At 38.5% G+C, this 26043-nt stretch overlaps 1 protein-coding gene across 4 annotated transcripts in view; it reads left to right on the forward strand.

The window, feature by feature from the left end:
• LOC110453025 (calmodulin-A-like) overlaps nucleotides 1-26043 on the forward strand; it is a 63251-nt gene that overhangs the window by 30807 nt on the left and 6401 nt on the right. For 2 of the 4 annotated variants that reach the window (XM_021501836.1, XM_021501838.1), the window contains exons 3-5: nucleotides 16715-16858; nucleotides 23338-23382; nucleotides 25503-25745. In XM_021501836.1, the coding sequence (XP_021357511.1) occupies nucleotides 16715-16858; nucleotides 23338-23382; nucleotides 25503-25745 (432 nt within the window). The remainder of the gene's footprint in view (nucleotides 1-16714; nucleotides 16859-23337; nucleotides 23383-25502; nucleotides 25746-26043) is intronic. The other 2 variants (XM_021501837.1, XM_021501839.1) reach the window with 1 other exon arrangement.

Here is a 26043-nt window from a genome sequence, read left to right on the forward strand (position 1 = left end):
AGACAAGGTCGGGATTGTAACGATCTGGGATGAAGGACGCGGTCGGGGTTGTACAGATCTGGGGTGAAGGACAGGGTCGGGATTGTACATATGGGGTGTGAAGGACAGGGTCGGGGTTGTACAGATCTGGTATGATGGACAGGGTCAGGTTGTACAGATCTGGGATGAAGGACAGGTTGGGGTTGTACAGATCTGGGGTGAAGGACAGGGTTGGGGTTGTACAGATCTGAGGTGAAGGACAGGGTTGGGGTTGTACAGATCTGAGGTGAAGGACAGGGTTGGGGTTGTACAGATCTGGGGTGAAGGACACGGTCGGGGTTGTACAGATCTGGGATGAAGGACAGGGTCGGGGTTGTACAGATCTGGTATGATGGACAGGGTCAGGTTGTACAGATCTGGGATGAAGGACAGGGTTGGGGTTGTACATATCTGGGGTGAAGGACAGGGTCGGGATTGTACATATGTGGTGTGAAGGACAGGGTCGGGGTTGTACAGATCTGGGATGAAGGACAGATTGGGGTTGTACAGATCTGGGGTGAAGGACACGGTCGGGGTTGTACAGATCTGAGGTGAAGGACAGGGTCGGGATTGTACAGATCTGGGATGTGCTGGGCTTGGATATCACTGGTACAGTGTACGTGTCTGGGTTGTACATGACTGGTTTGTATAGGGCTCGTTTGTAAAAGACATGGGTCATGTCAGGAAAGGCTTCACCTCTATGCTAAACCTTGTCACTTTAGAGAAGTAATTAGGTCATTCCTATCATTGAAAATTTCAATCATTAGAGGAAAAGGACAGATATTTCTACCATAGCATGAAATAATTACGACAGTTAAACCTACCTACAGGGGAGGCATCTGTTCTTCAAATACCGGAGGAGAAAGAGAGACAGACCTACTTGTGTGCTTATCTCTTTCAATCAAAGAAATAAAATCCGCTCTCATTGGCTAAAGGTAAATTGGGGTTAAAATTAAAAGCGACTGACCAATGAGGGAGTGGCTGTCATTTCGTCAGTGACCATTTCGATAAACACTGTCAAGAAGATCAGCTGGACAGTAACCATCAGTAACCAACTGAAAGTCAATGTCAGTACGTTAAACGATTCAACAGACAATGTCAAGGAGCCCTACTGGAAAGACAATGAAACCATTAGATAGGCAGTTAGGGCAGCCATTGGACAGACAGTTAAGTCAACCACTGGGCAGACAGTTAAGGCAACCACTGGACAGACAGTTAAGGCAACCACTGGGCGGACAGTTAAGGCAACCACTGGACAGTCAGTTAAGGCAACCACTTGACAGTCAGTTAAGGAAACCATTGGATAGATGGTAACGAAAATCACTGGACAGATAGTTAAAGCAAACACTGGACATATAGTTAAGGCAACCACTGCACAGTCAGTTAAGGAAACCATTGGATAGGCAGTTAAGGAAACCATTGGACAGATGGTAAAGGAAACCACTGAACAGACAATTAAGGCAACCACTGAGCACACAGTCAAGGCAACCACTGGACAGACAATTAAGGAAACCACTGGACAGACACTTAGGGAAACCACTGGACAGATAGTTAGGGAAACCACTGGACAGACAAATAAGGCAACCACTGGACAAATGGTTAAGGAAACCACTGGACAGACAGTTAGAGAAACCACTGGACAGATAGTAAAGAAAATCACTGGACAGACAGTAAAGGAATCCACTGAACAGACAATTAAGGCAACCACTGAGCACACAGTCAAGGCAACCACTGGACAGTCAGTTAAGGAAACCATTGGACAGATGGTAAAGGAAACCACTGGACATATAGTTAAAGCAACCACTGGACATATAGTTTAGGCAACCACTGGACAGACAGTTAGGGAAATCACAGAACAGACATTTAAGGCAACCTTTGGACGGATGGTAAAGGAAACTACTTAACAGATAGTTAAAGCAACCACTGGACAGATAGTTTAGGCAACCACTGGACAGACAATTCAGGCAACCACTAGACAGACAGTCATGGAAACCCCTGGAGAGACAGTCAAGGAAACCATTGGATAGGCAGTTAGGGCAACCATTGGGCAGACAGTTAAGTCAAACGCTGGACAGTCAGTTAAGGCAACCACTGGACAGTCAGTTGAGGAAACCATTGGACAGATGGTAAAGGAAACCACTGGACAGATAGTTAAAGCAACCACTGGACAGACAGTTAGGTCAACCACTGGGCAGATAGTTAGGGAAATCACAGAACAGACATATAAGGCAACCATTGGACAGATGGTAAAAGAAACGACTGGACAGACAGTTAAGGCAACCACTGGAAAAAAGGTAAGGAAAGCATTGTACAGTTAGTAAAGGAAACCACTGGACAGACAATAAAGGAAACCACTAGACAGACAGTTAGGGAAATCACAGAACAGACATTTAAGGCAACCTTTGGACAGATAGTAAAGGAAACCACTGGACAGATAGTTAAAGCAACCACTGGACAGGTAGTTTAGGCAACCACTGGACAGACAGTAAAGGAATCCACTAGACAGACAACTCAGGCAACCACTAGACAGACAGTCAAGGAAACCCCTGGAGAGACAGTCAAGGAAACCATTGGATAGGCAGTTAGGGCAACCATTGGGCAGACAGTTAAGTCAACCACTGGACAGTCAGTTAAGGCAACCACTGGACAGTCAGTTTAGGAAACCATTGGACAGATGGTAAAGGAAACCACTGGACAGATAGTTGAAGCAACCACTGGACAGATAGTTAAAGCAACCACTGGACAGACAGTTAGGTCAACCACTGGGCAGATATTTTGGGAACTTACAGAACAGACATATAAAGCAACCATTGGACAGATGGTAAAAGAAACGACTGGACAGACAGTTAAGGCAACCACTGGAAAAAGGTAAGGAAACCATTGTACAGTTAGTAAAGGAAACCACTGGACAGACAATAAAGGAAACCACTAGACAGACAGCTCAGGTAACCACTAGACAGACAGTTAAGGCAACCACTGGGCAGACAGTTAAGGCAACCACTGGACAAAAAGTGAAGGAAACCACAAAACACACAGTTAAGGAAATCACTGGACAGACAGTAAACGAAACCACTGGATTGACAGCTAAGGCAACCACTGAATAGACAGTTAAGGCAACCACTGGACAGACAATTAAAACAGCCATTGGACAGTTAGTAAAGGAAACCACTGGCCAAAGAGTAAAGGAAACCACTGGACAGACAGTTAATACAACCATTGGACAAATAGAAAAGGTAACCACTGGCCAGATAGCCATGTCAATCACTGGCCAGTCAGTTAAGGCAACCATTTGACAGATAGTAAACGAAACCACTGGACAGACAGTAAAGGACACCAGAGGACAGAAGTTAATGCAACCATTGGACAAATAGTAAAGGAAACTACTGGAAAAAGAGTAAAGAAACCACCGGGCAGACAATCATGGCAACCACTGGAAAACGGTTAAGGAAACCACTGGACAGACAGTTAGGGAAACCACTTGACAAACAGTTAAGGAAACCACTGGACAGACAGTTAGGGAAACCACTGGACAGATGGTTATGGAAACCACTGGACAGGCAGCTCTGGCAACCACTGGACAGACAGTGAAGGTAGCCACTGTGCAGACAGTCAAAGAAACGACCGGGCAGACAGTTAGAGAAACCACTGGACAGATAGTTAGGGAAACCACTGGACAGGCAAATAAGGCAACCACTGGACAAACGATTAAGAAAACCACTGGACAGACAATTAAGGAAACCACTGGACAGACACTTAGGGAAACCACTGGGCAGACAGTAAAGGAAACCACTGGATAGACAGTAAAGTAAACCACTGGACAGATATTTATGGCAACCATTGAGCACACTGTCAAGGCAACCAATGGACAGACAATTAAGGAAACCACTGGACAGTCAGTTAAGGAAACCATTGGACAGATGGTAAAGGAAACCACTGGACAGATAGTTAAAGCAACCACTGGACATATAGTTAAGGCAACCACTGGACAGACAGTTAGGGAAATCACAGAACAGACATTTAAGGCAACCTTTGGACGGATGATAAAGGAAACCACTGGACAGATAGTTAAGGCAACCACTGGACAGTCAGTTAAGGCAACCACTTGACAGTCAGTAAAGGAAACCATTGGACAGATGGTAAAGGAAACCACTGGACAGATAGTTGAAGCAACCACTGGACAGATAGTATAAGCAACCACTGGACAGACAGTTAGGTCAACCACTGGGCAGATAGTTAGGGAAATCACAGAACAGACATTTAAGGCAACCATTGGACAGATGGTAAAAGAAACGACTGGACAGACAGTTAAGGCAACCACTGGAAAAAAGGTAAGGAAACCATTGAACAGTTAGTAAAGGAAACCATTGGACAGACAGTAAAGGCAACCACTAGACAGTCAGCTCAGGCAACCACTAGACAGACAGTTAAGGCAACCACTGGGCAGACAGTTAAGGAAACCACTGCACAGACAGTTAAGGCAATCACTGGGCAGACGGTCAAGGGAACCACTTGACAGAAAGTTAAGGCAACCACTCAACAGACAATCCAGGCAATCACTGGACAAACAGTTAAGGAAACCCCTTGACAGACAGTTAAGGAAACCACTGGGCAGACAGTCAGGGCAACCACTGGACTAACAGTTAATTGAACCACTGGGCAGACAGTTAGGGAAACCTCTGGACAGGCAAATAAGGCAACCACTGGGCAAACAGTTAAGGCAACCACTGGACAAAAAGTGAAGGAAACCACAAGACACACAGTTAAGGAAATCACTGGACAGACAGTAGACGAAACCACTGGATAGACAGCTAAGGCAACCACTGAATAGACAGTTAAGGCAACCACTGGACAGACAATTAAAGCAGCCATTGGACAGTTAGTAAAGGAAACTACTAGCCAAAGAGTAAAGGAAACCACTGGACAGACAGTTAATACAACCATTGGACAAATAGAAAAGGTAACCACTGGACAGACAGCCATGTCAACCACTGGCCAGTCAGTTAAGGCAACCATTTGACAGATGGTAAACGAAACCACTGGACAGACAGTGAAGGACACCAAAGGACAGAAGTTAATGCAACTATTGGACAAATAGTAAAGGAAACCACTGGACAGACAGTAAGGAAACCACTGGACAGAAAGTTAAGGCAACCATTGGACAGATAGTAAAGAAAACCACTGACCAAACAGTAAAGGAAATCACTGGACAGACAGCTAATGCAACCACTAGACAGACAGTTAAGGCAACCATTGGACAAATAGTGAAGGAAACTTCTTGAAAGAGAGTAAAGGAAACCACCGGGCAGACAATCATGGCAACCACTGGAAAACGGTTAAGGAAACCACTGGACAGACAGTTAGGGAAACCACTTGACAAACAGTTAAGGAAACCACTTGACAGACAGTTAGGGAAACCACTGGACAGATGGTTATGGAAACCACTGTACAGACAGCTCTGGCAACCACTGGACAGACAGTGAAGGTAGCCACTGGGCAGACAGTTAAAGAAACGACCGGGCAGACAGTTAGAGAAACCACTGGACAGATAGTTAGGGAAACCACTGGACAGGCAAATAAGCCAACCACTGGACAAACGGTTAAGGAAACCACTGGACAGACAGTTAGGAAAACCACTGTACAGATAGTAAAGGAAATCACTGGACAGACAGTAAAGGAATCCACTGAACAGACAATTAAGGCAACCACTGAGCACAGAGTCAAGGCAATCACTGGACAGACAATTAAGGAAACCACTGGACAGACAGTTAAGGCAGCCATTGGACAGATAGTAAGAGAAACAACAGGACAGGTAGTAAAGGAAACCACTGGGCAGACAGTAAAGGAAACCACTGGACAGACAGTAAAGGAAACCACTGGACAGATATTTATGGCAACCATTTAGCACACTATCAAAGCAACCAATGGACAGACAATTAAGGAAACCACTGGATAGACAAATAAGGCAACCACTTGACAAACAGTTAAGGAAACCACCGGACAGAAAATTGAGGCAACCACTTGACAGACAAATATGGCAGCTGCTTGACAGACAGTCAAGGCAACCACTAGAAACGCAATTAAGGAGACTCACTTGACAGACACTGTCAATGAATATCAAGAACAGAAACTAGTACGGAGAGACAGAGAGGTCAATTGTCTGTACTTCTCTCTAGGTTAGAATACATTTAAGTTGGACTGTAAAGTATGACATTTTGACAAGGAATTGCAAGGGGTCGGGCTCCATTCCCGCGTAAAAATCAAAGCTCAACAAGCTTTCACAGTCACAGACAAGCTTTTATTTTGAAAATCAGTTGAATTAAGCCACTCAGTGCATTGCGAGGGCGAAGATGTATATAAAGGATACCAGACAAACTGATCATTTCGCTGTATTTTGTCGCTCAATACATTCGATCAAGATGTAGATAATATCACTTTTACGAGAGCGATACAGTACCATCAGTCCGTATATCCTTACGTGAGGCTACCGTGATAAGGTTAGGACGTACGTCAATGTATCAACGACGTGTGATCAAACAAGCGCTTCTTCGTCAATCGTGTCAAACATTAACTTATTGTTCGCTACCTATCAGGGAATACTCGTTAAACCCCTTTACGACGGACAAATCTGACAGTTCTCGTGACCGCGTTAGCACAAACGGTGCTTCAACTCATAACGAACATTTCGGAAATTCTCTACCAACATGTGCTAAAACTTGAGACAATCGAGGTAGAAGCGGAACGTCCGGTAACCCGGGCTCAGGCGAGAAACACACGAAAATGACTAAGATATAGGCATGCGTACTTATTACATTTTGTATAACATCAAGTTTTGGTTCATCTTAATTAGCAATCACCTACATGATTATTATTGATTTATTGATACTTACACATAACGTAAATAGGTTAAGAAATTTGGGAAAGTGAAATAATATTTATTTGGCTGCTTCTCAGAGACATCGATATTATTCAGGTACAGGAAAATAATTGAGATGTTTTATTATTGAAGTTAAAATGAATATTGAATTGTTATTGAATGTTGTAATTGTTTTATTCAACGTGAATGAAACTGATATGATTGAATGGATCCGTAATACGTTCATCATCAAACAATAAAACTATTGAAGTTCGGGACCACCTAGAAAGAAATCTCCGTTCACAACGAAAATTGATATGTTATACTTTCATCCAGATATTCTCACGATAAGGAAATGTCGAAAGTGGTTTCCCCTTGTTGAGTTCGAGGTTTAGGAATTCCCTGTTGACTTACTAATTACACGTCTCTCCCTGGAAGTATCAGACTATCGCCCCTCCTCCTCCCGGGGGTGTCAGGCCCACTGTTAGGATTGATGTTATATTGCTTGTTACCGTTTCTACATACCGTATCTTGTGTTTCTGACAACATTATCTACAGAATCGGCAGATTCCAACTCATCTTTCCCACAGGAGAACTCCTTAGGACTTTTGATGTGTCTTTCTGGAGACATCATATACATTGTTTAGTGCACACATTCCTTCTGCTGCAATTAGTTCCAAATTTGCCAATAATGGGCTGGGTTATCTGGACTAAAATACACTAAAAGTACAATGATAGTCCAAGGCTGAAAGCGTTTTTACCGTCACAGCTTGACGTGGTTCGCGCTGGCCTGGAACATCATATTTTTCAAGATAGGGGGGAAGGATTTTACCGATATTTTAGGGATACGTTTCAATGGCTTGGGAAAGGTCCTAAATCAGCAATTTATATCTTAAGCGGTGAGAGTTATGAAAAGATTGTCTTAACTAAATTATCTTTACTTACAGGTAATAAGTATTCTTGAGGTGTTTACAGATACAACTTTTTCTTAATTAGATTATATATAACGAGAGCTAAATTCGCATTCCCAACTTACAATATCTTGCTAGAAACAGTAAGTTTTAATTAATATCACATACTAATAATCAACTTCGTTGGATAAGTGATAACAGTGTATCAGTATTGTTTCCTTGGTAGAGGACCAACTATAACTTCACTGACTTATATCATAAGGTAATGAAATGTATGGATGTAAATGAAAAGTGTTACACTTTGAAGTACTAAAAGTGTCGCAACGTTTCAAGACCGACTGGTCCCTTGTCAATGACCGGGTGAGCGATTTGTATGTTTAAACTGTACAACGATGTAACGAGATTGTATATTATTTATGTCACTCGACCCGGGACATACAGATGAATCTTTAGTTTAAGATGTCCGTGTAACCGAGATTTAAGCTGTGAATTTATCACAGAGGACCTAGTGTTTTGTTAAAAAGCAAAACTATTCAGCAGGATTATTGTAAAATGACTGTAGACTAGTAGAGGGATTAATATACGATTAAAACAATACTTATTTAAACACAGTCTCCGCTTAACTTATCGATCTCTTTATTATATAAGTAAAGTGTACTGGTGCTATTGATTTGGAATATTATATGTTGATTTACAAGTCAACCCTCCCGATTTAATTATGTACTGAGAGATGTATGTACAAACCAAAGGTCAAATGTATACCACGTGTGATACGCCCCCGGGCAGGGGTGGGTGGGGTGGGGGTGAGGTGATGTGTAATCAAAGTGCATCATCATCACCATAAATCAGTTCCATGTGTTATGAGTGTTATGCTACAAGGCAAGTAATCTACATACACACTAGACTCATTAGTGAATGAATGTACGGGCCACAACTCGGACGTGGTACAATGTGTGTATTCTATCTTCATAGTTTACAGCAGTTCTGTAGTACATTGTATACAGAGTAATGGGAACAGTCAGTCTAGATAAACATATTTTAATATTACATTGATCAAATCCTTCAAATACACTAACTTCATATGGTTGCGTTTAATGCCATTGATAGATAGACTTTGAGATTTTTAGATTTGCCGGACGGAGTGTTATTACGTTTCTTTATATAAATAGATGAGTTTGAACCAATCTAAAGGTCACAATGATTAGAAGTATTTAAAAGTTTTCTAAAGAAGCCTGATGAGTATAGTAATGTGTTTCCGGTCGTCTGTTTCTATTGACTATCAGAATCCTGATTTGAAATGTAAAGATTAAGACCAGGATAACTATAAAGGCACATAGGATTCTTGTTTTTGTTTATAATACATTGTCATACTGTACAGTGTTCAGTTATAAGCATCAGTATGCATCAAAGCTGTAGATAGCAGTTGTCCCTCGACCTATGTGGATGGTACTCACCACAGAAACTTGAATTTCTATCAGAATGGTCTATTTAAGCTCAGAGAACTGATTAAGCCCAATATATACCCCCCTTACCGTAGGTAGAAATTCAAGTTCCTGTGTACTCACCCACTCCCCCGCTATTTGACGTTGTCATACCACCCAAGTTTTAGCTTTGTATGCTGTTGGTTCATCAATCGTTTTGGAACTCACAGGACCGAAGGCATTTCATTCTTAAACTGTAATGATTACATCAGGAGAGAAAACATCCGGTAAATAGAAACATGCTTCTTTGTATACAGAAAATAAATCAACAAAAATGGGTTTTCTTTTTACACTTGGAGTTGCTTTCCCTTTTCAAGGTTTTCATCGTTCTTTGTAGAGCTAAGGATTCACAATACTTAGATATCAGTGGATACGAGCTAAGGATTCACGATACCTAGATATCAGTGGATACGAGCTAAGGATTCACAATACTAAGATATCAGTGGATACGCGCTAAGGATTCACGATACCTAGATATCAGTGGATACGAGCTAAGGATTCACAATACCTAGATATCAGTGGATACGCGCTAAGGATTCACAATACCTAAAAATCAGTGGATAGGAGCTAAGGATTCACAATACCTAGATATCAGTGGATACGCGCTAAGGATTCACAATATCTAGATATCAGTGGATACGCGCTAAGGATTCACAATACCTAGATATCAGTGGATACGAGCTAAGGATTCACAATACCTAGATATCAGTGGATACGAGCTAAGGATTCACAATACCTAGATATCAGTGGATACTGCTCGAGTTCTGTGTCTGTAGTTTTCGATTTATATTTTTTGTTTTGTTCTCAAATAACCAAACTTTGAACACGCATCGACACCTGGCTTCAATTACGCGCATGAAAATTTCCAATTGATATGCATGTATTATTTAATAATCTACTTTGGTACAAATTTAAAAATATATTTTCGCAAGAAATAATCTTGGATCACAGTCGACCGAAGGGAAATACTTTAAACATAAAAAACGTCACTCGTAACTGTTTTTCACTGTTTTGGATTTTGTGTTATGTAGTTTATAAAAGTTTGTCTTGATAAAGGGCGGAATGCCTCGAAATTTCTTTGCTCACCTTTTCTTGTTTGCTTTATGGACAGAAAGGTTCTAAGGTGCTTAGTTACAATTGTGAATTTTATAACCGCCGGACCGTCGTCCGAGGGTAAGGTTCACCAAAGCGTATTCAAGAAAATAACACGTTAGGGTATATTCCGTTTATTTTCAAGAAGACATTATACCGTTACCTTACAAACACTAGGCCTTGTATAAGATGTACTCACAAACACAAGACCTTGTTATAACATGTACTCACAAACACCAGACCTGGTATAAGATGTACTCACAAACACCAGACCTTGTATAAGATGTACTCACAAACACTACACCTCGTTATAACATGTACTCACAAACAATAGACCTTGTTATAACCCGTATATAAACAAATATGAACTGTACTCGGCAAACATCTCGACTGCTGTTCTAGGTGCGGTCAGTGGCCAATCCTCACAGCCACAACGTATAATCGCAGTTCTTTACTGCTTCGTCATCATATTTGAAGGGATTTATAGGGATCTGGGAATCTAGAGTGTCTCTGTATACAAAACACAATACGGCGACATCCTCGCAGTGGCAGTAACTACTTTTATTGCGTTTCTGGATTTACAAAGGGCGTCATTTTCCACCACAAACCATATGCATTGTGATGAATAAGTGTTTGACCCATATGAGGGATCCCTTTCAAATGCGCGAAAGTCACATTACGACATTTAAAGTTAGGGATATGCGATTTTGTTGTTTTTCCCACGAATTACAACAAACTTCTGAACAGAATTCTGAGACGATGATTAAGATTTGCCATATGCTTCTTTTCTTATCAATTTCTCATCCAATTACACCAATTATTCCGATTTTTTATTACATTGTACCTATTACATTTTACCTATTAACATAACGTTATGGAAAATGACAAACAGCTGAAAAATTGACTAACATGAGATTAATTTTACAAAATTTTACCTAAAATGTATGTACCTACACTTGTTCTGTTATATATAACTCTTAGTTTTAGACAAAACCCCGAATTCTAAAGTCTGTTTCTATAGCGATACTGAAAGCTTGTATACTTGTTGTTAACGGCAGTGAGAGAGAGAGAGTGAGAGTGCGAGAGAGTCACGCTAGAGATTCATGTACACTGTGAAGGATCTATTGTAATGACCGTATATGTTATTGTAATGTTTGGTCGACAGAGAACAGAATACAGTACATGTTCAACCTTGGATTCGTGTCCTTTGATAACGAGAATTCATGATAAATATTTATATATATGATGCTATGTATATTACAGGTACATAATGTAATAATGATATATCTCAATCAGGCAACAGTCATTAGGACCGCAGTTGTTCGTAGCATGTATGCGATGTACTACAGGGCTGTATGTTCATTGAATATATGATATACATGTATATATAATTCCAACAGTATAGGTAAGTCATATCAGACAAAGTCTTACCATGCAAAATTATTGTTTGATAGTAAAAACAAACAGTTCAAATAAATTGTCAAAATAGTAACCTAATGATTAGATTTTAAGCAAATAAGTAATGACTAGGATTTGGAAAGATGCATTATGACTCGCAAAAGCACTTGCATTTGGAAAAAAGAAAGAAAAAGAAAGTCAATTGATTTAAACCTTGAAGGATGCCCGTATAGTAATGGAACCGTCATGCTAAGCATCAGTGTACGGTTCAATTAATGTCAGTAAAACCTTAAACCCTCCAAAAACAGTGAAGTGTTCCATTAATGTCAATAAGACATTAAATCCTCCGCCATCAGTGAAGTGCTCCATCAATTCCAATAAGACATAAAACCCTCCAGAAAAAGTAAAGTGTTCAATTAAAGTCAATAAGACATTAAACCCTCCAGAATAAGTAAAGTGTTCCATTAATTTCAATAAGACATAAAACCCTCCAGAATAAGTAAAGTGTTCCATTAAAGTCAATAAGACATTAAATCATTCACCATCAGTGAAGTGTTCCATTAAAGTCAATAAGACATTTTAATCCTCCAGCATCAGTGAAGTGCTCCATTAAAGTCAGTAAGACATTTAACCCTCCAGCATCAGTGAAGTGCTCCATTAACGTCAATAAGACATTAAATCCTACAGCTTCAGTGAAGTGCTCCATTAATGTCAATAAGATATTAAACTCTCAAGCATCAGTGAAGTGCTCCATTAATTCCAATAAGACATTAAAGCCTACAGCATAGGTGATGAGTTCCATTAATGTCAGTAAGACATTAAACCCTACAGCATCAGTGAAGTGCTCCATTAATGTCAATAAGACATTAAATCCTCAAGCATCAGTAAAGTGCTCCAGTAATGTCAATAAGACATTAAATCCTACAGCATCAGTGAAGTGCTCCATTGATTCCAATAAGACATTAAATCCTACAGCATAGGTGATGAGTTCCATTAATGTCAGTAAGACATTAAACCCTACAGCATCAGTGAAGTGTTTCATTCATTCCAATAAGACATTAAATCCTACAGCATAGGTGATGAGTTACATTAATGTCAGTAAGACATTAAACCCTACAGCATCAGTGAAGTGCTCCATTGATTCCAATAAGACATTAAATCCTACAGCATAGTTGATGAGTTCCATTAATGTCAGTAAGACATTAAACCCTACAGCATCAGTGAAGTGCTCCATTAATGTCAATAAGACATTAAATGAGTTCCATGAATGCCAGTAAGACATTAAATCCTTCAGCATAAGTAAAGTGCTCCAATAAAGTCAGTAAGACATTAAATCCTACAGCATCAGTGAAGTGCTCCATTAAGGTCAAGAACACTTTTAACCCTCCAGCATAAGTGATGAGTTCCATTAATATCAATAGGACAGTCTACCCTCCAGCATCAGTTAAGTGTTCCATTATTGTTAATATGACATTATACCTGATAGCATAGGTGAAATGTTCCATTAAAGTCAGTAAGACATTAAACCCTCCAGCATCAGTAAAGTGTTTCATTAAAGTCAATACGACATTAAAACCTACAGCATAGGTGATGAGTTCCATTAATGTCAATAAGACATTTAATCCTCCAGCATCAGTGAAGTGCTCCATTAATGTCAATAAGACATTAAATCCTACAGCATCAGTGAAGTGCTCCATTAATGTCAATAAGACATTAAATCCTACAGCATCAGTGAAGTGCTCCATTAATGTCAATAAGACATTAAATCCTACAGCATCAGTGAAGTGCTCCATTAATGTCAATAAGACATTAAATCCTACAGCATCAGTGAAGTGCTCCATTAATGTCAATAAGACATTAAATCCTACAGCATCAGTGAAGTGCTCCATTAATGTCAATAAGACATTAAACCCTCCAGCATCAGTAAAGTGTTCCATTAAAGTCAATAAGACATTAAACCCTACAGCATAGGTGAAGTGTTCCATTAATGTCAATAAGACATTAAATCCTCCAGCATCAGTGAAGTGCTCCATTAATGTCAATAAGACATTAAATCCTACAGCATCAGTGAAGTGCTCCATTAATGTCAATAAGACATTAAACCCTCCAGCATCAGTAAAGTGTTCCATTAAAGTCAATAAGACATTAAACCCTACAGCATAGGTGAAGTGTTCCATTAATGTCAATAAGACATTAAATCCTCCAGCATCAGTGAAGTGCTCCATTAATGTCAATAAGACATTAAATCCTACAGCATCAGTGAAGTGCTCCATTAATGTCAATAAGACATTAAATCCTACAGCATCAGTGAAGTGCTCCATTAATATCAATAAGACATTAAACCCTCCAGCATCAGTGAAGTGTTCCATTATTGTTAATATGACATTATACCTGATAGCATTAGTGAAATGTTCCATTAAAGTCTGTAAGACATTAAATCCTCCAGCATCAGTAAAGTACTCCATTAATTCCAATAAGACATTAAATCCTACAGCATAGGTGATGAGTTCCATTAATGTCAATAAGACATTAAATCCTCCAGCATCAGTGAAGTGCTCCATTAAGGTCAAGAACACTTTTAACCCTCCAGCATAAGTGATGAGTTCCATTAATGTCAATAGGACACTCTACCCTCCAGCATCAGTTAAGTGCTCCTTTAAGTCAATAAAACAATATACCCACCAGCATCAGTGAAGTGTTCCATTATTGTTAATATGACATTAAACCCTCCAGCATCAGTAAAGTGTTCCATTAAAGTCAATAAGACATTAAACCCTACAGCATAGGTGAAGTGTTCCATTAATGTCAATAAGACATTAAATCCTCCAGCATCAGTGAAGTGCTCCATTAATGTCAATAAGACATTAAATCCTACAGCATCAGTGAAGTGCTCCATTAATGTCAATAAGACATTAAATCCTACAGCATCAGTGAAGTGCTCCATTAATTCCAATAAGACATTAAATCCTACAGCATAGGTGATGAGTTCCATTAATGTCAATAAGACATTAAATCCTCCAGCATCAGTGAAGTGCTCCATTAAGGTCAAGAACACTTTTAACCCTCCAGCATAAGTGATGAGTTCCATTAATGTCAATAGGACACTCTACCCTCCAGCATCAGTTAAGTGCTCCTTTAAGTCAATAAAACAATATACCCACCAGCATCAGTGAAGTGTTCCATTATTGTTAATATGACATTAAACCCTTCAGCATCAGTAAAGTGTTCCATTAAAGTCAATAAGACATTAAACCCTACAGCATAGGTGAAGTGTTCCATTAATGTCAATAAGACATTAAATCCTCCAGCATCAGTGAAGTGCTCCATTAATGTCAATAAGACATTAAATCCTACAGCATCAGTGAAGTGCTCCATTAATGTCAATAAGACATTAAATCCTACAGCATCAGTGAAGTGCTCCATTAATTCCAATAAGACATTAAATCCTACAGCATAGGTGATGAGTTCCATTAATGTCAATAAGACATTAAACCCTCCAGCATCAGTGAAGTGCTCCATTAATGTCAATAAGACATTAAACCCTCCAGCATCAGTGAAGTGCTCCATTAATGTCAATAAGACATTAAACCCTCCAGCATCAGTGAAGTGCTCCATTAATGTCAATAAGACATTAAACCCTCCAGCATCAGTGAAGTGCTCCATTAATGTCAATAAGACATTAAACCCTCCAGTATCAGTGAAGTGCTCCATTAATGTCAATAAGACATCAAACCCTCCAGCATCAGTGAAGTGCTCCATTAATGTCAATAAGACATTAAATCCTCCAGTATCAGTGAAGTGCTCCATTAATGTCAATAAGACATCAAACCCTCCAGTATCAGTGAAGTGCTCCATTAATGTCAATAAGACATCAAACCCTCCAGCATAAGTGAAGGAAACACTCAATGTTAATAAGACATTTAAATCTCCATCATCAGTGAAGGGTTCCATTAATTTCATTTTTGCCAGTGAAATATCGGATTCCATCAACTTGATAAAACTGATATCTTTCACTCTGTGAAAATATCACTTTTTGATATTGACCAATCATAACGGTATCTTCTATTCGCTGCATTCAAAGGCAACGATTTGTTTTGTTCCGATTCAAATGATGCGACGGTAGAATAAGTCGTGGTATTTGTTTGGTGCATACACTTAAGTAATTACATAAATATACAATTGATAACATTTTTATAAACAATCATACCAGAAAATTGCAGAAAACCTCGGATATTGTGTTGAGTATCCCATTCAAAATGGCGCGCAGCCTTGTTGTCAAGCGTTACGTCATTAGAATATGGCCCAATTTATTACGCTTCTGATTCCCGCCTTTTTGAAACGCATTACATGTTTTCATGTTTAATGCTTTAAAAATGCAACAAATAGAAAATTCAATGGTGTCTTCAGTAATACCGAATATATTTCGTGAGTGTGGCAAATATTTTGATATTTTTCACGAGTGCGCAATTTAATTTGAGATATCTTATACTTTTTTGACTCCTCTTTAGATATTACATAATAACTTACATGTAGCTTGCCATACGTCCCACTACAGCGTATACAGATGCTAACCCTCTCACGTAATAGTAGATCAATATTTCGAGGTACAACCACAACTGACTTATATAATGGGCAGTTGCTCATCAATGAAACAGGTGTTCAACTTGGGCCGCATTATTGATAACATGACTGATGTTTAAGCTGGAAGGTTTCCTGTTCTGTAGTCATTAATTGCGACTCTAATATCAAATTAACGAACATTTAATCGGATTAAGGGGAGATAATTGAACATGTCATTCTAGTACCTTGGTTAGGTTTCGCATTAATCATCATATTATTTGATTAGTTTTGCGTGATTGTAGAACAACCATGTCATATTACTCAAGAGTCACTAAATTATCTGTGATCTTTCATAACCACAACTACACAGTGTGTTCTTATACCATATTTTTCACTTTCAGAATTCAAGGAAGCATTTACGCTGTTCGATAAGGATGGAGACGGAACGATCACGACGAGCGAGCTAGGTACGGTGATGCGATCACTCGGACAGAACCCCACTGAGACTGAGCTCCAGGACATGATCAACGAGGTAGACGCGGATGGTAAGTCGACCCGGGTCTGTCGTATGTTTGACATTTTGTCTGTCTTATATCCGATTTAGTATCCATATGATGTCCGGCCATCGCATACGTAAAAACCTTGTATTCATCTTGTATTCATCTTTCCAATTCTGTTTACGTCTTTCTCCTGGGCTTCAAATAAGTTAATATCTGACCGTATGTCTATCTTACGATCTCCGACCTTCCTCATATGATTACGTTCAACTGTACGTCTAGCTGACGCCATCCGACCTTCCACCTATAATTGGGTTCGATTGTACACCTGTATTACGACCTCCGACCTTCCACCTATAATTGGGTTCGACTGTACATCTATCTTTCGTCCAATTTTATATCACATTTCGTTATATATTTAAATATTGTCTCTGTTTTGCGGCCCGGTTTCTGTTTAATATTTCAATTTATATTCGTTTTACAGCCATGACTTTTTGTCTGGAGCTTTCGTCCGTCTCACAGGCGGTATTGTGGCTGTATTATGTCAAGGTATCCATCCGTCTTATATCCAGTTTTTTTATCTGTAATTCGTTTTACTTGGCGTTTTCATTTGTCTGGCATCCTAAGCTGACTTGTGTGACTAGGCTACATTAACAGGACATAACAATAACTCACTTGACTTAGGATATAAATGTCTATATATTATTGTTAATGCAGTAAGTTTGTTTGACTAAAAATAAACAGAAATATCTATTCATCGATAATGCGGATAGCTAACGCTGCCACAAAGCAGAGTTATGACATATTTGAAACATTCAGCTATCCAAGTTGCTCTAGCTTTTAGCAGATGGAATGTGATTTTCCGAACCTAGATCTTCAGCGTAATCTTTTTCATCTGATAACGACCGGAAGTAATTCCAGTACGCCGTGTCCTGTAGTAGTAAGATATATTGGCGTGGAGCCGACAGACTAAGAGGATATTCTCGTAGAATGACCGGAAGCAATGTCAGACTGACAGAACCTTCCTCCCGGATTTCACATTGGTTTAAGACCATATGCCATAGATACTATTTCCAATGACGTCGACGGCTTCCTGAAGTCTGTAGCGTCTCCCAAAAGTACGTAACATATTGAATATACCCAGACAACAACTGATCTACAGAAAGTGACACTTCATGGAACAGCTAGAGTATTTCTATTTGTAAATCCAACAAAGAGTAAACTTGATCTGTAATTAATGATCGGAACGCTTGGAAAAATTATATCCATTAGTCACAGGAGTGAAGTGAATGCATATTTCATAATAACAAGGGTCGTCTCAAATCGGCTCACAAATTATTATCCGTGGTTATAGGTCCCTTGCAACCAGTTTTTCTCAACTCCCTTGGGAGTATACAGCCGGTGCTGCCATTTCGGCGCTCACAGCTAGCATTCTCAATTTTAGCACTATTCAACCACGTACTCATATTTACAGCTGAGTAGACTGGAACAAGCGGAGGAAAGTATCTCGCTCAAGGATACAACACAGTATCGTGACGTGAGTCGAACTCGCAACCCTTCGTTTACGAGCCCGGCGTCCTACCACTAGACTACCGTTCCTTCAGTTCATCCAAACCTTTAAAATTCTATCAATAATTTTCAGTATTTGTATTTTCTTCGTGATTTGCACTTGTCTCATCCTGTTGGAAGCTTATTGTGACGTCATATACATTGTATTATTGTTCTCGTGACGTCATAACCCTTGTTGTAATCGGATCGCTTCCCCCTCTTACGATAAAAGACTCGGAACCTAACGTATGAATACTGCTTAGTTTCAAAGAAATTGTGTAAATTGTCTGAATATCTCTTATCAAACCAAAATAATAAACAGTTAAGGAAACATGATAGCCCTTTGATAATATGATTGTCTTTAATGAAAACAAATACACGTTGGGGTTGTTTGAAGAAGATATAGATTACGTAAAAACTGGGTTTGAGATTAATTTTAAAAAGAAGCAAGTAGAGGCATCCCTGTAACAAACAAAAGTATCACCGGAACGACATTTTTAATGGCCACCTTGCCACTGGTAGCATACTTACACAGCATTGAGCTGCCATTTTTATGCACATGTCATGTGATCAGAAGTAGTCACAACATGTCGTCTACTTATCTCCGTGGTTATTTTCCGGAAATGGCCGATCGTGGTCTGTATGTACTGAACAGGTAGAAGGGAGACAACTTGTAAACGCCGAGAAAAAGTTTCACAACACCAAACACAGTTAATAAACTAAAGTTTATAAAAGAGTAAATAATCTTTTCCAATTTGGAAGTTTGTTTCTAAAATTCGTTGCAGTATATATCTAGTCCGGGACTCACACAACTAAGCCATTTGCAATATGTTATCACTAAGCTTTTGAGCTATAAGCGTTAATATTTGAAGTTCAACATTAGTGACCAACTATCTAGATTCATCAATGCATACTTGACAAAGGCTTCAAAAGGCATTTTTGGCAGATTTAGTGACATATAAGAGCGCAACATGATTCTGCTTTTGACAACCGGAAGTTTACAAGCCAAACCGGTGATGCGACTCGGAAACAACCCCTGACTTTTGACCCCATATAAATCCGCCATCACATATCAAAATCATACTATTCATTCAATAAAATTTGTCAATGTTTACACATTTGAATTACTCAGAAGCATTATTTGACTAGAACAAATTTTAAGTAGGCATTGCAGTCGTATGAAACATTGCTGATTGGCTGATTTACAGTTGTGTTAGTCCTTCAAGGATTAATAGTAAAGCCTCTCGTCTCTAAGGACTGGTAAACTGCCCATTTGTTATTATGGTTTGGTTGTAGTATCCAAAAGTTGTTAAAAAGGATGTTTGATAGATATATTTCGTAGTTTTAAAAGTTTTTTTTGTCTTTTGTTTTCAAGGGTTGGTATTTTTGTTCCTTGGTTTATATAGGTTGGAAACTGTTTACCTTTAGTTGTAAGGCCTGCTAATACTTAACCGTCAGTTCCAAGATTTGTTAGTAGTCGACTTTCATTTCACAATGTTTAGTAGGTGTCTAGAGGTATGAAGATATTTGACCACTCAATCTCTTATTTTATTTGGATAATCTTAGACAGGCGCCGTATTACTGTGTTTGTGGTGACTCAGTTTCTTTGGTAAATATGTGCTGACACAGTTTGGTAAATATGTGTTGACACAGTTTGGTAAATATTTGATGACACAGTTTGGTAAATATGTGTTGACACAGTTTGGTAAATGTCACGTATCTGTGATGAAGGATTAGCAGAAATTTCATTGTTTACTGATGAAATTAGTGTACATTTACGTATCTTTGATGACAAGGGTAGAAGACACTGACTACTGTTGACATTATTGTACAGTAACGTATCTTTGATGACAAGCGTAGAAGACACTAACCACTGTTGACATTATTGTACAGTTACGTTTCTTTGATGACAAGGGTAGAAGACACTGAATACGATTGACATTATTGTACAGTTACGTATCTTTGATGACAAGGGTAGAAGACACTGACTACTGGAGACATTATTGTCCAGTAACGTATCTTTGATGACAAGGGTAGAAGACACTGACTACTGTTGACAATATTGTACAGTTACGTATCTTTGATGATAAGGGTAGAAGACACTGACTACTGGTGACATTATTGTACAGTTAGGTATCTTTGATGACAAAGGTAGAAGACACTCACTACTGTTGACAATATTGTCCAGTTACGTATATTTGATGACAAGGGTAGAAAACACTGACTACGGTTGACATTATTGTACAGTTACGTATCTTTGATGACAAAGGTAGAAGACACTCACTACTGGTGACAATATTGTCCAGTTACGTATCTTTGATGACAAGGGTAGAAGACTCTGACTACTGTTGACAATATTGTACAGTTACGTATCTTTGATGATAAGTGTAGAAGACACTGACTACTGGTGACATTATTGTACAGTTACGTATCTGTGATGACAAGGGTAGAAGACACTGACTACTGTTGACAGTATTGTACAGTTACGTATCTTTGATGACAAGGGTAGAAGACACCGAATACGATTGACATTATTGTACAGTTACGTATCTTTGATGACAAGGGTAGAAGACACTGACTACTGTTGACAATATTGTACAGTTACGTATCTTTGATGACAAGGGTAGAAGACACTGACTACGGTTGACATTATTGTACAGTTACGTATCTTTGATGACAAGGGTAGAAGACACTGACTACTGTTGACAATATTGTACAGTTACGTATCTTTGATGACAAGGGTAGAAGACACTGACTACTGTTGACATTATTGTACAGTTACGTATCTTTGATGACAAGGGTAGAAGACACTGACTACTGTTGACATTATTGTACAGTTACGTATCTTTGATGACAAGGGTAGAAGACACTGACTACTGTTGACATTATTGTACAGTTACGTATCTTTGATGACAAGGGTAGAAGACACTGACTACTGTTGACATTATTGTACAGTAACGTATCTTTGATGACAAAGGTAGAAGACACTCACTACTGTTGACAATATTGTCCAGTTACGTATCTTTGATGACAAGGGTAGAAGACACTGACTACTGTTGACAGTATTGTACAGTTACGTGTCTTTGATAACAAGGGTAGAAGACACTGACCCCTGTTGACATTATTGTACAGTTACGTATCTTTGATGACAAGGGTAGAAAACACTGACTACTGGTGACATTATTGTCCAGTTACGTATCTTTGATGACAAGGGTAGAAGACACTGACTACTGTTGACATTATTGTACAGTTAGGTATCTTTGATGACAAGGGTAGAAGACACTGACTACTGGTGACATTATTGTCCAGTTACGTATCTTTGATGACAAGGGTAGAAGATACTGACTACTGTTGACATTAACGTACAGTCTGTTTATATGATGACACAAATTAGTAAACACTAGCTAAGATGCTGAGGCTATCAACGTATCTCTGATGACACAGAGGTTTGTAAACGTTTAGTAAACGTATATTGTGATGGAAATTTCTGATATACCTAATCAATATTCATAAACTTGAGAAATTAATAAATCAGACGAATTATGTTTATTCACACTAACTACCCAGATAAACATGTATGCAATGGCTTTGCCTTGAACTGTTTGTACCTATTAGTGTCACATGAATTGAGTAATATAGATTAATATTTTGTAGAATAAATTAACATTATGTAGATTTAATTACCATTACGTAGCCGTAATTAACATTAGACATACATATATAATGCGACCATGTTTTTGTAAGAGAATAAGTGAACATTAACTAATGGCCACCCTAGCACTGTCTCATTTTCCATGAGTATGAACCATCGCTCATAGAAGAATGATTACGTCATATCCACAGGGTTAATTAGATAGGGTTTAGTCCTCGGTGAGGTCGAGAATGCTTCAGGACAGTCGTGTGTAGTAGGTATTAGTTCTACCGTCATTGATTAAGTTGTCAAAAGAATGGTGGCATGGAGGCCAGCAAAGAGCGTCTAGAGCCGTGGTGCTTTGCTACCTTCTAATATCCATTCTTTTTACTTAAAATAAACGAGACAGTGTTAAGTGAACGAATCTGTTTATCCCCCTTAGCTGTAATGCTGTGTAATCCTCGGTGAACTTACATGTTTTAAGGAGATAATACTCTTCCCAAGTATCGTACCCACTCACTGAACGAAAACACTCAGATATTGCGTCTAATAAATAATTTCTAAAAAAAAAAAAGGTTTTAAAGGTTTTTTTTGATGATTTTTTCCTTCGATTATTTTTCAGAAATGGCAATGTCTAACAACAGTTAAGTTTGGTTCAGCTATCAAAGTAATTTCATTTTCGCTGTGAAGGTTTTGTCATTTTGAATACATGACTACAAATCACCTATATCCAGCAGGTATTTGCTGGCTTGTTTTAATTGATTGTAAGTGTCCTAAGATATTTGTCATGAAAAAAGTGCAAAATCTCTTTCCCTTACTTTGTTAAAGGGAGGGTGTCTATAAGGCCCTTTTTTGGGCCCCGGTATATTCGGATTTTCACCTCCTCTTGTTCAAAGATGTCCTATTGTATGACTTGCTGAAAAACCACGGTAAAACCTTGACCGAAAGTGGGTTTCTGGGGGTACCAAAAGGGGTATGGTAAATCACAAATATAGTTTGCTGTTTTCAAAATGAGCTTAAAAACCAAAATGATACCATTTCTGGTTTTGAAAACATGTATAAATTAGACAAGCATATGTAACAGAATGAAAAATGACAGAAATTCAATCGTCACTTAAATTGTTTATATAAAACGAAGGATTACATCAGGGGGGTCTTTTCGGTCATTTTAAATTGAAAAATAATTTGTTTCTCAATAATTTCCTTTAAAATTAATATTTTGACTTGAAATTTACAACCTATTCGGAACTGTACCGAGCTTCCCTCATTTCACATCTGTAATCCGGTAAGCTCACAGTTATGGAGGGTATATTACCGTAAGTAAGACTAATCATTTTTTGGTTAAAAGAGTTAACGTTTTACGGACCAATACAGACCAACTGCTGTGGGCTAGGTAAGTGACCAGTGGGTTCGGTAAGTGGCCTTGGGTTTGGTGTTTGAGTTCCATAAGAGTCAAGTGTTGAATTCTATAGTTGTTTGGTTTGGTGAATTTGAAGGATTGTATTAAACTTTCAACAGCTATTTCTAATCATGCTGTAGTGCAATTAGTGTGTTTGATTTTGCAACTCAAAACAATAGAGTTACATGTAAGCTGACTAACTTTATTGTCCATTTTGTGTAGTGAATTAGTATTAACTTTCGTTCCCAGGCTCTATGTGTGAGAAACACACCGGTAATGAGAGGAATAGCAGGTGTGTGTGTTGCTGCATTAGCTTAGCGAAGTAGAGCAACTCTAATACTAGCTAGCGCTGTCTTATTTTGGTAGCCATCCTCGTGTAAGTTGGCGGCTGTGTTATGTTTGAAAGGCGAGGCAATTATTTACTAATAATTTAAATAAGAATATATATGGTGTATTTTGATATGGATCACAACAAACTCCATCCGCCTCATTAACGAGAGCAGACAGAGTAGGGAAGAAAACTAACATACTTGTAGGTCGGTGTGTGTGTTAAATATCTTAGGTTTGAAAATAATATATTCAGGAAATTATAGCAAGCTCATTTTGTTATACATTGTAATGTGTTGAAATTGCCTTTTTTTTTTTACAATATTTCATACTTAATTGAAATGAATTTATATATGTGTAAGCATCGAACTGTTTTTGTATGGTATTTATGATCTATTTGAATGACACAGCTTTGAAAGCAAACAACATAATGAATAGATCATATACAATACAAAAACAGTTCAATACTTATATTTACGTTTTCTCTGACTCTTATGTTCTTTTTTAACTTTTAATTTATATTTAAAATCAAAAATGCCAATAGTTTGAACAGCGTATTGTCGCGTGCTGATTGGCAAACAAAGTAGTACTTTGAAATTTTAACAAACGCTTCAATTTTGTTCCAAAATTCAGTATCAATACAATTGCGTATGTCTATAGGGTGATTTAATTTTATCAATAGATCTCTGAGCTGAAAGTTAGATTTGAAATTGTTTCGATTTTTCACCGGAACAAATACAGTGAACACCGTAAATCCGACCTTGCCCTCCACGAGGGAGTTATTTTTGGAAGTTAATTCGAACTTTTCTCGTTGCTCATTTTGTGAAGAATCTAGGCGTGAATGTATTTGTTGATTGTATGGGAACCTGACAACAGTCGATAGATTCTATAACAGCATCGTTATTTGACACGTCGTTAGAAACTGAGGACCCGTGGATGCGAGACATTATGACGTCACAGAAGGCATACACATAAATCCATGACGTCAACAACAATACAAGCTAAATTGTGACGTTACATTACTTAGACAAATGCATAACTTTATGATCTTACCAACAATAAAAAATACGGGAGATACAAATTGTTTCATTTACGGTAACAATAAAATATGAACAATAATATTTAAAGCACAGCAATTGCTTAAAGCATGACACGTTGAATTTAATGTGAACTATTCAGACTGGGTTTCAACAGTTTCATTAACTCCGGAGTTATAATGACTTTGCATTATTGATGACGTCATACTTTCTTGTGTAAACAACTATGACCTCACAATATCTGTTTTCAAAATAAACAGTCTCCTGATGAACGGGGAATCAACCCGAGAAAGGCCTAGAGACGCTATCTCTGTCTTTTGTTCTATTTTTTATATTTAATTCCAACACAAGGACTTCTTAATGCTTTCTTTATATATCTATATATATATATTCACTGCAGGCATTCACTACCAGTAATATCAAAGAGCTAGTGTCTTGTGCAAATATCAGGAACACATTGAGAAATGTCACTTCAATGATATACCACATATTGTGTCATATATTGCTTTGAATAACAAAAATGCCTTTCATTTTCAAATAAGCATACTATCGTTATTCAAACATTACCCTAGTAACGCGACGCTCTGAATGATGAGACATGTTTCACTTCGACTTCCGGTTGTGTTTTAGTCACCTGTAGGTAATGATTACACCTGTTTCACTGCGACTTCCGGTTTTGTTCTGTCGCCAACAAATAGTTATAAGATTTGATTTAAAGCGACTGATCGTTGTGTTTTTGGTCACCCTTAGGTAACGGCACAATAGATTTTGAAGAATTCCTACATATGATGGCGCGTAAGATGAAAGAAACGGACAGCGAGGAGGATCTTCGGGAAGCGTTTAGGGTATTCGATAAAGACGGAAATGGTTTCATCAGTGCCGCGGAACTACGTCACGTGATGACGAATTTAGGGGAAAAGCTGACAGACGAGGAGGTTGACGAGATGATAAAGGAGGCGGATTTGGACGGTGACGGGATGGTGAATTATGAAGGTAACATACGCATGGTGCCTGGTGTTACCAGTAACACGCCTGCTCAATGGTTAGGTAGGTCTGGATTATTAACATAGTAGTGATACACTAACCAGTTATAGGGAAGGTCTGGAATATTAACATAGTAGTGATACACTAACCAGTTACAAGGTAGGTCTGGAGTATTAACATAGTAGTGATACACTAACCAGTTACAGGGTAGGTCAGGAGTATTAACATAGTAGTGATACACTAACCAGTTACAGGGCAGGTATGGAGTTTTAACATAGTAGTGATACACTAACCAGTTACAGGGTAG

The sequence above is a fragment of the Mizuhopecten yessoensis genome, unplaced genomic scaffold (genome assembly GCF_002113885.1).
Source record: "Mizuhopecten yessoensis strain PY_sf001 unplaced genomic scaffold, ASM211388v2 scaffold7059, whole genome shotgun sequence".
Taxonomy (NCBI): domain Eukaryota; kingdom Metazoa; phylum Mollusca; class Bivalvia; order Pectinida; family Pectinidae; genus Mizuhopecten; species Mizuhopecten yessoensis.